At 45.1% G+C, this 13,697-nt stretch overlaps 1 protein-coding gene across 6 annotated transcripts in view; it reads right to left on the bottom strand.

The window, feature by feature from the left end:
• Positions 1-13,697, bottom strand: part of EFCAB8 (EF-hand calcium binding domain 8) — an 88,144-nt gene that overhangs the window by 61,489 nt on the left and 12,958 nt on the right. For 3 of the 6 annotated variants that reach the window (XM_006143990.1, XM_006143991.1, XM_006143993.1), the window contains exons 1-3: positions 10,199-10,304; positions 7,845-7,896; positions 2,815-2,977 (exon numbers count right to left, since the gene is read on the bottom strand). In XM_006143990.1, coding sequence (XP_006144052.1) covers positions 2,815-2,977; positions 7,845-7,896; positions 10,199-10,281 — 298 coding nt within the window. In that variant the 5' untranslated portion in view covers positions 10,282-10,304. Of the gene's footprint in view, positions 1-2,814; positions 2,978-7,844; positions 7,897-10,198; positions 10,305-13,697 lie in introns of those variants that run through there. The other 3 variants (XM_014586114.2, XM_014586115.2, XM_006143995.2) reach the window with 2 other exon arrangements.

The following is a 13,697-nucleotide window of genomic DNA, read 5'->3' as shown; positions in this document are numbered from 1 at the left end:
AGTTGCCCATTTTCTTAGTTTTTGAACTCTTATTTCTGTGTGTCTGCATTTAACTTTACTGACATAGAACTCCCTTAAGAACTTCTTGGAGGTCTGGTCTGGTGCTGGTAAATTCTTTCAGGTTTTGTTTATCTGGGAATGTTCAGTGTCTTTTCTTCCCAAATGAATGATAATCTTGCTGGGTATAGTATTCTTGGTTGAAACAGCTTTTCCCTTAACACTTTGAATATATTTTCCCATTCTTTCCTCGTTCGCATTGTTTCGGATGAGAGGTCTGCTGTCAGTCTGATGGGATACCCTTTGTGGGTAACTTGCCATTTTTCTCTTGCCAATCTTAGTATCTTTGTCTGTGGTTTTGGTCAATCTGGCTATAATGTGTCTTGGAGAAGATCTTCTTCGGTTGATTCTATTTGGGGTCCTCTGTATTTCTTGGAACTGAATCTTTGAGTGCCTAAGGCTTCTAGTCCTTGAAAGGGGGTGTTTTCAAATGCTTCCCATTAGGCTGGGCTGAGCGAATCCAACAAGGAATAGACCATCTTGTGGTAAGGCGTCTGTAAATGATCACCCACTTGGTCAAAAGCATAACCTACCACGTTAAGCCCTGCTTCAGTAAGTTCCAGGCAGCATCTATTCCACTCCTTTGTTTCTACATTGACATAGGCTACATCGTCTGCACAGCGCAGAGTCTATTTCTTTTTTTGGGTGGGGGGAGAGGTTTTCGCTATAGGGCACGTGCGCTCGCCAGACAGAGAGAAACAGAGACAGAAAGCGAGAAATCATCCCCTAGGGGGGATGGTCACGCCGCAATCCCTTCTCCTCCATTTTCCTCTCGGGATCTTGGGCACGCACGCACACACGCCCAGCGTGAGTTTTAAGCCACCGGGTCCGGGACGCGAACCACGGTCAACTACATGGAAGTCCAGCAACATAGCCATTACACTAACTGCTGGTTCCCACACAGTGCAGGGTCTTTGAGACAAATATTTTGTTGACCACAAAGAGCACATCATTTACGACTGCTTCTACTTCTAGCAGCATGTCTTTCCTATCAGTTCCTTCAAAACCATTAAGCTCGGAACTTCAAATCCTGACATACTGCTTAGCTCCATGGGATTACTGTCTGTTTCCATTCTGCGCTCGCCCAGTGTCCTTCTCCTCCCTTGGGGGCCAACCCCAGGTACCGCCGCCCCCTTCTCCCCAGACCCTTGACTTTGAAGGAACCTGTGACCTGCATTAAAAAAAAAAAAAAAAAGATGGTTAAGGCACAGAGTGCATGCACCCACCAGAGAGGATGTTGCAATCCCTTCTCCATTCTCCTCCTGGAATTTTAGGCACACATGTGCTCATGCCCAGCATGATTTTCAAGCTGCCAGGCCTGGGACTCAAACTGTGGTCAGCCATGTGGGAGTCCAGTGCCTTAATCACTAGACCACCTGTTGGCCTCAATCTGTGACTTGCTTTTAACCAACAGAACAAGGCACAAGTGGCAGGATATATGGCATCATATGCATATGATTACAAGATCATGTTACAAAAGATAGTAGCATACATTTGCAGAGTTTCTCTCTCCCTTCTTGGCTTTTTGGCAAACAGTCATGTTGGTGAATTCCACATGGCCAGAAACTGTGGGTGGCCTCTAGGAGTTGAGAGTAAGTAGCCTCCACTCCACAGCCAGGAAGTCCTCAGTCCTACAGCTGCAAGGAATCAAACAAATTCTGCCAATAATCTGAGCAAGTTTAGGTCCTTCTCAGTCAAGTTCCAGAAGATACCATAGCCCTAGCTGATAATATGACTGCGTCCCGAGCAGAGAAGCCAGTAAAGCCCACACTCATGATCCACCCAGGCTGTAAGATAATAAATGTATCGGTTTAAACTACTAAGCTTAGAACACTGTGAGACAGCAACAGATAATAAAACACATGTATGGGAACCAGCAGGTGGCATGATGGTTAAGGTGCTGGACACTCCCACAGGGCTGACCACAGTTTGAGTCCCAGACCTGGTAGTTTGCTTTCTCACTCCACGCCTCCTCTCCCCCCCACCCCCCAGTGTCTCTCTCTGGTCAAATTAAAAATAAAGGAATGAATACATAAAAATTAAATAAATAATTTAAAAAACACATGTATGAAAATGTCTGGAAGAATATATACCAAAATGCTAACAGTAGTTATATTTGAGCGTTTGGACTAGGAGTATATTTAAAAAATTATGCTAGGGGCCAGTAGGTGGCATGATGGTTAAGGCAGCTGGATTCCCACATGGCCGGTCACCATTCCAGTCCCAGACACAGCACCTGACACTCACGACAGACACATGTCTGTGCATGCCCAAAATGCTGAGCGGCGAATGGAGAGGGGACTGCAGCATGGTCATTCCCCCAGGGAGTGATTTCTCACTTTTCTTGTCTCTGGCTAGGACACTCATCCTATGGCAAAAATATAAATTTAAAAAATCTAGATTCCAAGTAGCCTCTAATATGCATACAATACTTACATAATCATTAAACATTTTAAAGGAGGGCCAGGAGGTGGCACGGTGGTTAAAGGCACTGGACTCCCACATGGCCAACAGTGGTTCAAGTCCTGGACCTTGTGGCTTGCTTTCTCACTTTCTCTCTCTGGTGAGCATGTGTGCCCTATAGCAAATTGAAATAATAATAATAAAGAAAGATAAATTAATCCTTAAAAAAGAAAAAACAGGTTTTAAAAGAGACACTAGATGCAAAAACTGCTGGCCAGGTCCAAACCCTCCACACCAGGTCCTGGCCTGCCCCGTGCAGGAGTCACAGAAGCAGACCCTGCAGTGCGGCTTTACCTCCAGTGGAGCTGATGCTCTCGTCAAACATTTTCTCTATCTCGGCCAGGTGTATCTCGGTGAATAGCTGAGTCTTGTGCTGAACATCGGGCAGCTGGCTCTGGGTGACGGATGGTTTCGGGGCGCTAAGAGCCTCCTTGTTCTGGAATCCTGTTATTGACAGCTAGAACGAATATGACCAGAAACACCAGGGTGTGAGAGGGCTAATTTCCTGAGCCAAATATTTTTCAGCACATTTTATTTAAAGAAAGACTCTGGGGACCAGCAGATGGTGTAATGGTTACATTGCTGGACTCCCACATGGCCAACCACAGTTCGCCCTGGACCGAGAAGCTTGAAACTCAGGCCCAAAATCCTGAGAGGAGAATGGAGGAGAAGGGATTGCAGCATGGCCATCCCCTCAAGGGGTGATTTCTCGCTTTCTGTCTCTCTGTTTCTCTGGCAAGCACACACGCCTTATAGCAAAAAAAATCTCAAAAAAAAAAGAGAGAGAGAGAAAGAGAGACTTTGGAGACTTTGGGGGATAAAGATAAGTGGTGCTATAATGTTATTAACTGATTTTTTGAAGAATTATTTTAACTATTTATTTATTTAAATTTGACCAGAGAGGGACAGAGTGACAGAGGGAGAAAGTAAGAACGTAAACCACCAGGTCTGGAACTTGAACTGTGGTTGGCCACGTGGGAATCTAGTGCCCCTAACCACCATGCCACCTGCCAGCCCCATTAACTGATTTTAAATAGTCTTTTTTTTAGGGGGGGGAGGGGCGGGATTTTTTTGCACTCACCAGAAAGGCAAAGAGACAGAAAACAAAAAATTATCGTCCGGGGGGATGGCCATGCTGCAATCCCTTGTCCATTCTCCTCCTGGGATTTTGGGCATGCACATACATGTGATTTTCAAGCCACCAGGTCCAGGACTCAAACATGTAAGAGTCCAGCATCTTAACCATTAATCCATCTGCTGGCCCCCAAACAAGTAAATCTTAACCACTCTTATACCTAAGAAGAGTCAAAAAATCAAAACTGCTTCTTCTCTTCACAGTGGGAAGTTACATGCTGTTCCCTTTTGAAATGCCATGACTGAGGCTCAGTGAGCTTAGAGGACACAGGCAGTCCCACCTAGCAGGACTCTTAATTTATTTTTTAAAGAATTATTTTATTTAACTTTACTTATTATTATTATCATTATTATTTTCCAGTTTGATTAGAGAGAGACAGAGAGAGAGAGGAAGTGAGAAAGCAAGCCACCAGGTCCGAGACTTGAACCGTGGTCGGCCACATGGGAGTCCAGCGCCTTTAACCACCATGCCACTTGCTGGCCCCACAGGACTCTTATTTATAAGGTGCTTTGGTTCAATATCTACATTGTTTCCAAATCTTTTTTTTTTAATTTAGAAATTTATTCTGTTTAATCCACAAGCTTTATATAGCTTTAGTTTAAAAAAAAAAATCCAAAACAGTGAAACCAAGACACTATATTTCTTTTTTTTTAATAGTTATTTATTTAATTTTATCTATCCATTCATTTATTTTAATTTGACAGAGAGAGATGCACAGAGAGAAGAGAAGGAAAGTAAGAAAGCAAGCCACCAGGTCTGGTATTCAAACCGTGGTCGGCCATGTGTGAGTGTCCAGCGCCTTAACCACCATGCCACCTGCTGGTCCCCAAGACACTATATTTCAAAGTCTGGGCCCTTCCAGCCTTCCAAATCTTTTATGGTCAGAATTCAAGACTCCAAAGAATGCAGTTCTATCTCCCCCACCCAGTTTAATCTGGTTTTGATAGCCCGGATGTCCCACCTGGGTCACATCAGCTCACTTGCCCAACTCCTTGGCTCCTCCCTCCACACACCAAAGCTCAGGCAGACCCCTCCATCGGGGGCTTTCCATCAGCCGCCTCCCACTACTCAGATCCCTCCAAAAGCCTTCCCTACCTTTCCAGCCCTCAACAATGCTTCCTCTCCTCAGCACCTACATGTGACTTACTTGGACACTTAAGACAATGTTTCAGGTCACTAAAGGCTCAGGTCATCAAAGGCTGCCTCTTCCAAAAGGCTCCAAGGTGGACAATTAGATGACCACTGAGTGGCAACAAGCTGCTGCTCACTCAGACACATGGCTTTGGGCCTCGGGCCATAGCCCAAATACACAGGATTGAATTATTCACTCTCAGCACCCCGATCCCACTGAAAGAGCAAACATGCTCATCCTCCTGCAAATGTCAATCATTTGCCCATGGTCCATGCAGTTACAGGGTGCCAGGCACTGTGGGTACAACATAAACAAAGTGGACAGTCCCTGATCTCACAGAGCTCAACAGGTGAGCAAGTTAATGCTCTCACCATCCACCTGGGCCCCGAAGTAAGAATCTGCACTATCTTCAGCTCCTCCACCTCCTCCTTCCTCCCATGCGCTCCCACTGTCCTTCCCATTGATTCTTATGGTGACCTGTCTCCTACATATAAACCCTCCTCTCTGCATTCCCACCCCACCCTGAACCTGGTCTTTTGCTGGGACAGAGACCTCTCCTGAGACTAGAATTTGGCCTTCCCTTCCAATCCACCTCCCAACACAAGCACCAGCCATCCTCTTAGGAAGCAGTTCTAACCAATGACTTTACCCTGGCTCTAACGCTCCCCATGGCTAGTCCCTCCATCCCCGACTCCTGAGTGTGGCATTCAAAGCTTTCACAACCGAGCACAGGCCTATCTTTCTAGTTTCAATACACATGCCAGGCTCCAGTATACCAACTGCTCTCCACCATCCCCAAACACAGCAAGCCTTCCACTCTACTCCCATTGTTCCCTGCACACGATACCTCTCCTGTCCCTGCCATAGTTTGACTGTTTCCCCCAAAGTCATGTGTTGGGACTTAGCTGTACTGGAAACATGTTAAGCGAAACCCTAATCCATTCATGGTATCATAGAGTGGGGCTTTTGGGTGTGATGAGGTCATTAGAGCAGAGCCCCTATGATTGAGTTGTAGTGGGTTTCTAACCAGGTGGAGACCAAAACAGGCAGAAATCCATGGACAGCTGCTCTGCTCAAGATCCTGCCCTCTACCATATTACAACCTCACTGGAAGTTGGCCACTGGACCTTGGACCTCCAAACTGGGAGCTGAATAAGCCTCTACTCTTGGACTGGTCCCAAGGACTAGCTTAGTACTTAAGGGAGCCAGAGCCCACATGGCCCACCGCAGTTTGAATCCCAGCCCCTATAGCTTGAGAAACACCAGGCATGTGTGTGTGTGTGTCCCAAATGTGGCCAGGATGGAGAAGGGATTGCAGCATGACCATGCTCCATTTGGGGTGCTTTCTCCTCAATGCTTCTCTTCTCTCCTGCCCCACAGTCTCTCTCTGGCAAGCACTCATGCCCTCTGGCAAAAAAAATAAATAAAAATAAAATTTAAGTTTCAAAAACCCCCTATTCTCCTTTATCCTTACTAGTCACCCTGTTTCAAATATTTCTGCTGCCAACACAATTGTGGATTAATATACTCCAGAGGTGAAGTTCTACCCATTCTCTAGAATTTCGCTTAGATGGCATGTCCTCCAAGGAGCTTTTCCATACTTTCAGAGAACCCCACTCCTACTCTCAAACCCCCAGGCACTTAGTACATATCTGCCAGTCATGGGATGATACATGTCCACATCACTTCAGACATGTAGACAGCAAGGTGGTGGGGAAGATGCAACAGCCAGAGCTTTGGGTTAGAACTCTGCATGGCTCCCTCCACTTACTGCTATTTTAACTCAAGTACATCACATGACTTCTCTGAGCCACAGGTTCTTCCACAAAATAGAGATCCACAGTAACCACCTGGCAGGGTAGTGGTTAGACCTAGATGGCACCTGAATACATGTGAAGCCACAGCAAACCAGTTACACAACAAATCATAGCTCTTGCTACTCCTCATAGTGAGCTCTTTGAAATCCAAGGCCAGTGGCTGGGAGGTAGTGTGGTGGTCAAAGGCATTGGGCTCCCACATGTCCGACCGTGGTTCAAATCCCAGACCTGGCAGTTTGCTTTCTCACTTTCTTTCTTTCTCTCTCTGGTCAAATTAAAATAAAGTTAAATAAAATAATTCTTTAGAAAAAAAAATAAAAGGAAGAAGAAAGAAAGGGCTAGGAACTAGCAGATAGAGTAATGGTTATGTCACTGAACTCCCATGTAGTCGACCATGGTTCAAGTCCCAGACTGGCAGCCTAAAACTCACGCCAGGCATACGTGTGTGCGTGTCCAAGAGCTTGAGAGTACAAAGAAGGAGAAGAGATTGCAGTGTGGCCATCCCCCCAGGGGATGATTTCTCGCTTTCTGTATCTCTGTCTCTGGTGAACACACAAGCTCTATAGCAAAAATCGCTCCAAGAAAGAAAAGGATTCTGTTAATTAAACCAGAATTTCACTTGTAGGTATTACCTGTACACTCCCCAGCCCCACATAACACACTCAATGAATATCTGGCTTGATGATAACACACAGCCCGTCCCACCACTATCACAACTTTGCTCGACAACATGAAGTGCAGTCCACAGGTAGACTACAAGTCTGCAGCCTCGGGTGTATTGCACTTGGTCCATGTAGTGCCTTCAAAGGAAAAGCCAGGGGCCAGCAGGTGGCGTAATGGTTATGTCACTGGATTCCCACATGGCCGAGTTTAGTACAAGTCCCAGATGCAGTGGTTTGAAACTCACGCCAGGCACATGTGCATGTGTGCCCAAAAATCCCAAGAGGAGAATGGAGAAGGGACTTCAGCATGGCCATCCTCTTGAAGGGTGATTTCTCACTTTCTGTCTGATAAGTGCACATACCCTATAACACAAATCTCTAAAAAACAAAAAACAAAATAAAAAGGAAAAAACCAGCCTGCCCCAGCACACTAATGGTGCCCACCTCCCTGCCCTGTATAATTAATATCTGAGTTCGCAAGCCCTAGTGCAGAGACCAGCAGACTCCTATGCTGAAATGTGATGTTTTGGTGGCTCTCAACTGCCCCCTCCCTTTATTAACTCTGGTGGCTTTCTTACCTTTAGAGCTTGAGTGTTCTCTCGTGAGCTCTCAGAAGACATTAGTCTTGACCTAGAATAGGGAATTAGGTGCTTTAACTCCAGCCTCTGTAAGGACCCCATGGATGACCTAGTCAAGTCACAAGCAAAGTCAGGGTCAAGGGAGAGGGTCACTACCTCCTGCCTGTGGACAGGCCCAGCAAGCATTTGGGGAGCATCCCTTTCCCCGGGAGACTTTTCCAGCAGTGACCTTGCCCCAGGCTTGCACCTGAGCCTTCCTTCCCTGATCTATGGCTCCATTGAAGCCATGTGACTTCTCAAGTTACTTTACTCCCTAACTTAATACCAGAGGCTTTCTAAAGGAGGCCACACCTTTTGACAGAATTAGAAGGGGCTTAGGAGGCCATGTGGTGGCACAAGTACAATTTGCAGATGAAGGAAATGAGGTACCAGGGCAAGTACATGTCCCAGGGGTCAGAGAATTGCACCAGAAGTGGGGCAGGACAGGCCCCTGACTTTCCACTGCATACACCCTCCCCCTCCCCCACACCACCTTCCAATGCCCTTGGAGACAGAACCCTTCTCACAGCAGCTGGAGGGTCAGATGAGAGCATGTGGGACAGGTCCACTCCACAGAGCTCTGCTCTGTGAATAGGAAGGTTCGGTGGCACTGCAGTCAGTGACATCTCCACGCAAGGCAAAATAGCACTGTGGTTAGATTACTGGGGCACCAATCTACCTCACCAGTAAGCTGTACCAGGCGAGTGGAAAGGGCACTGCAGGATGGCATGGGAACAGCCAGGAAAGTCAAGCCCAAGACATGCAGAAGGGACAGACCAAATCAGTTCACTTGGTTTGACCAAAGGGATCCTGGGAGGCAAAGGGCATGATTAATGGGAGAGAAATGAAAAGAAAAATTGGAAGCAGAGTGTAGAATCTTAAGGATCTGGCCAAGGAGTATGAAACAGGGTAACGGGCAATTACAAATAGTCATCAGTGTAAGATAGAGAGGAGGAAGACAAAACTGGCCAAGAGTGTCCTATCCTAACAGTGTCTTGGCCACAGCTCAGATCCAAGAACCAAAAGAAAAATATGAGCCAAAGAAAAGATTTGGAGGCCAAGAAACAGGGTAAGTGAGGGAAATGCCGTAACTATTTCCAGAAAAAGGGAGTAAAGAGGGAAAAGCAGTTTAACGCATGTGATACTCGGCTGTTCAAACAGAAATCAAAAACAAATACTTGAAAATCTAGCAACTGAAACTCAAGGAATAGCTACTTTTTGGGGAAGGGCTTTTGCTATAGGGCACATGCTCTCACCAGACAGAGACAGAGAGAAAGTGAGAAATCACCCCCGGGGGGATGGTCCTGCTGCAATCCTTTCTCTTCCATTCTCCTCTTGGGATCTTGAGCACGCAAACACATGCCCAGCGTGAGTTTAAGCCACCGGGTCTGGGACTCTAGCCACGGTCAACTACATGGGAGTCCAGAGACAGCCATTACACTAACTGCTGGGCCCAAAGGGAATTCTTTATACTATTCTTATGACTATTTAATATATTTTTAAGTTATTTGATAACTGAAAGTTCTGTAAGAAAAACATGTCTCTAACCAGAACAGTTCTGTTCATGGTCATGGACTGAGCAAAGCATCAAATGGAAAAAAAAAAACCTGATTGCTGGCAACAGACCACCCAAAAGAGAAGGGCAAGAGAGAGAACTACTACTTCAACACTGGGAGGGAGAAGAGAAAACAGGCCAGATCTGAAATAACACCCACTGGTCTCAACTGACTCCCTAAAGTTGACCTGCCCAGAGCAGACTGAAGAGAGTAATGATTGCGGGGAGGGTATGAATCTGGAAACAAGGGTGAGTTTAGAACAGCCACTAGAACATGCTAGGAATGGGAGGGAATCATTGGTTTGCTGTATTCAATCATTGGTTTAATGCAATCATTGGTTTGACAAGCATTATTGGCTTGTAAAAATTTATGGGGGGATGATGTAAGACTAACAGAAACAGGTAAGAAATGTTCTTTCTCCTGGTTCCCATTTGACCTTTGATGTCAGGAAGTGAATCTTAAAGCCATGATGTTTACTTTTTTTTTTTTTTAATAATAGGTCATGTGCACTCACAAAGGTGAGAGGAAAAGTGAGAAAGCACTCACCAAGGGGAATGGCCAAGCCACAGTCACCTCTCAAGTCTCCTCTCAGGACTTGGAGCATGTACACACACACACCGAGCATGATTCTCAAGCCTCCAAGGCTGGGACTCAACCACAAAGCTGGCCACACGGGATCCAGTGCCCTAACCTCCACACCACCTGCTGGCCTGATGTCCAAATTTTTAAAGAACAACTTTATCCCTGATGCTCACTCACCCTGACCCCATTTGATCTCCCCAGTTAATCTGGCTGGAAAAGGCTGGCAGAGCATTACTGGACTCCTGTCCCATCTGAGACATTTTGGCAGCTGTCTCCTAGTCCAAGACAGCTCCTCTATGAAGTCACTGTAGAACTCTTGAGCAGTTGACAACAGTCAGCTGGTCATATTTAGAACCAGGGGAATGAGACAGAATTCCATATGAAGATCATAAACAGAACATCAGACTCCATCCCATAAACCATGAACACACAGCCATTTTTCATCTAATTCAAGACATTCTCTTTATTGATAAAGTTGAACTTCTAGCAGACAGTGAATGACAGGGGCTACAGCACAAATAAGGCAAGTGGGAGTACAAACAATCCATTTAAGTACAGAGTTCACCTCTCACGGAAACCATGGGCAATGCCAGGGAGTCCTCTGATAAAGCAGGGTTCTCCAAAACCAAAGGCCAGCTGGCTCCCACCATTGGTACGGTAAAAGGCACCATGGCTCTCTAACCCGCTCTCTGCATCAGCTCCAATAATTTGACAAGAAGATGACAGAGCATGATGTGTGAGATGACTTTGAGCAGGCCTGGACTTGATGTGGTCACTGTGCAATCTTGGTTCATGGTACCATATGGCAGCACAAACTATTGGGAAGCCTGTTGAGAGAGATTTCAACCAGGGATGTGGAAGCCAAATTTTAAGGTACCCAGCTCAATCACATCTCATGAACTAAGTGTCACCAAAATGTTGTGACCAGAAAACTAAACCTTCTCCCCATGGGCCAGCCAAGTGGCACAGTGGTTAAGGTTGTTGGATCCCACATGGCTGACTGCATGGTTTAAGTTCTGGACCCAGTGGCTTAAAATCATGCTGGGCATGTGTGCATATGTACCCTAAATCCTGAGAGGATGGAGAAGGGACTGCAGCATGGCTATAAAGCCCCCCCAGGGGGAGGGGTGATTTCTCAATTTCTCTCCCTTGCTGTCTCTGGTGAGTACATGTGTCCTACAGCAAAACGTTAAAAAAAAAAATTCCAGAGAACAGTAAACATACAAAAAAATAGAAGTTTTTGTTACTACTTCATCAATAATGGATACAAAAGGTTTTGTCACATTAAAGAACATTGAAAGTAAGGTGACTGATTGAAATGCCAAACAAGATGCATAAGTCTTTTAAATCAAGGTTTTATTAAGCTAGGTATTAACAAAATAGAAGAGTTTATTTAAAAAGCAAAACAAGGTTAATAACTACCTCTATTTTTCTTTTTTGCATCTAAGTTCATTCATTTTCCAATACAATGTTATCTATTCTCAGAGAAGTTTCTGCATTTTTCCAATGACACACACTTACTAGTCAAATAGTATATATTTTTTGACAATATCTTCACTATGTATTAATATGTCTTTTATACATTTTATTTTTTATTTTTAGTTTGCTGTGGGGTCTGTATGTTTCCTGGAGAGACTGAGACAGAGAAAGACAGACAGAGAGAGAGAGAACGCTCCCCATGGGGGCAGCCACACTGCAAACGCTCACCTCCGTTCTCTCTGCATATAAGTACTTGGTATTTTTTTCAAGCTGCCAGGTCCAGGACTTGAACCATATAGTCAACCATGTGGGATCCACTTGCCTTAACCACCATGTTACTACCTGGTCCCTATTAGCATTTTTATAAAGCCCAAAATATGCTAAATTATACCACAATAAATATACCTTTCTCTCCCTTGGAAGAAACTTGAGGGGGAAAAAGGGAGAGATTAAGATACATTCCACTTTTCAGTAAAGAAAAAGTCCAGAAAATGCACACCTGAAAAGAGTAAAGGCAAGTTCATCAATATCTCAGGTTAATACAACCACAACAGGCCCAGCACAGTGACAGAGGAGACAGTGGGCTGCTGTGCAGTGCTAGAAGCCACATGTTAGCCATGGGTCTGGATCCTGAGGCGCCCTGAAACACAGAGTAGGCACCCAAGGGCTAGGGGAAGAGGATCCAGATGTGACAGACTCTGTCAAGAATGTCTGTTTCTTTCTCAAGAAATAAATAAATTTTTTTAAAAAGTGGAAGGGAGGGCATTTCAAAGAAAAACCCCCTAGACAAACCTCTGTATGGAAAATATTCTAGAAAGAAGTCAAAAGTCTTACTTGGGATTAGTTCAGGCATCAATTGCTAATCCTAAATAGAAATCCTTATTCCAAATAAGAGAGGATGTTGCTAGAAGGGAGCAACTAAGGTAGGTGAGGGCTACGATTAACAGACTCAACTATCTACTATGGAGATGCCAACTGCTCACACTCCCACTTAGCAGCAATGCCAATGTCATCCTTGTGGATCTTCAGCACTGCAGAGTTTAAGATATAAAAACTTGGGAACCAGCAGATGGAGCAATGATTTTATCACTGGACTTCCACTTAGTCAATCATGGTTTGAGTCCCGGACTCAGTGGCCTCAAACTCACACCAGGCACATGTGCCCAAGATCCTGAAAGGAAAATGGAGGAAAACGGATTGTAGCATGGCCATCGCCCAAGGGGTGATTTCTTGCTTTCTGTCTCTTTGTCTCTCCAGTGAGTGCACATGCCCTGTAGCAAAAATATTTTTTAAAAAAAAGAAAAAAAAATATTAAAACTTGGGTCAACTCCATGACCTAGTGTTAAAGAGAGCCAGATCCCACATGGCTAACCACGTAATTAAAATCCTAGGGGGCCAGAAGGCAGTGTGGTGGTTAGGGCACTGGACATTCCCACATGGCTGACCACAGGTCAAGTCCTGGACCTGGCGGCTTGCTTCCCTGCTTTCCCTCTCTCTCTCTGGTCATATTAAAAAATAACAACAAATGGAATCAAATACATAATTCTAAAAAAAAAAAAAAAAAAAAAAAAGTGCTGTTTATCTCTCTCAATCGCACACACACACTCTCTCACAAATAAAATACATTTTAGAAATGTGGTGCTAAAAAGAGTAAGAGGGCATGGGAACCAGCAGTTAGTGTAATGGCTATGTCACTGGACACCCATGTAGTCGACTATGGTTCGAGTCCCGAACCCGGTGGCTTAAACTCACACCAGGCACGGGTGTGTGTGTGCCCAAGATCCTGAGGATAATGGAGGAAAAGGGATTGCGGCGTGGCCATCCCCCCTGGAGGGTGATTTCTCCCTTTCTGTCTGTCTCTCTGGAGAGCACAGGCACCCTATAGCCAAAAAAAAAAAAAAAAAAAATCAGGGTCAGTAGATGGCATATGTGGTTATGTTGCTGGACTCCCACATGGCTGCCTATAGTTCAAGTCCCAGACAAGATGGTCTGAAAATCAAGACAGGCACATGCACACACATGCCCAAGATCCCAGGAGGAAAACAGAGGAGACAGGATTGCACTATGGCTATTCCCCTGGGGGGTGATTTCTCACTTCCTCTCTCAGCCTGTCTCTCCAGTGAACACACACGCCCTGTGGTAAAAACCCCTAAAAAAAAAAAAAAAAAAAAAAAAAAAAAAAAAAAAAAATAAAAAA

Source organism: Tupaia chinensis, unplaced genomic scaffold (genome assembly GCF_000334495.1).
Source record: "Tupaia chinensis unplaced genomic scaffold, TupChi_1.0 Scaffold000115_1, whole genome shotgun sequence".
NCBI classification, from domain to species: Eukaryota; Metazoa; Chordata; class Mammalia; order Scandentia; family Tupaiidae; genus Tupaia; species Tupaia belangeri.
Note: the sequence above shows the minus strand (reverse complement) of the source record. Positions and strands in the feature narration are given on the sequence as shown.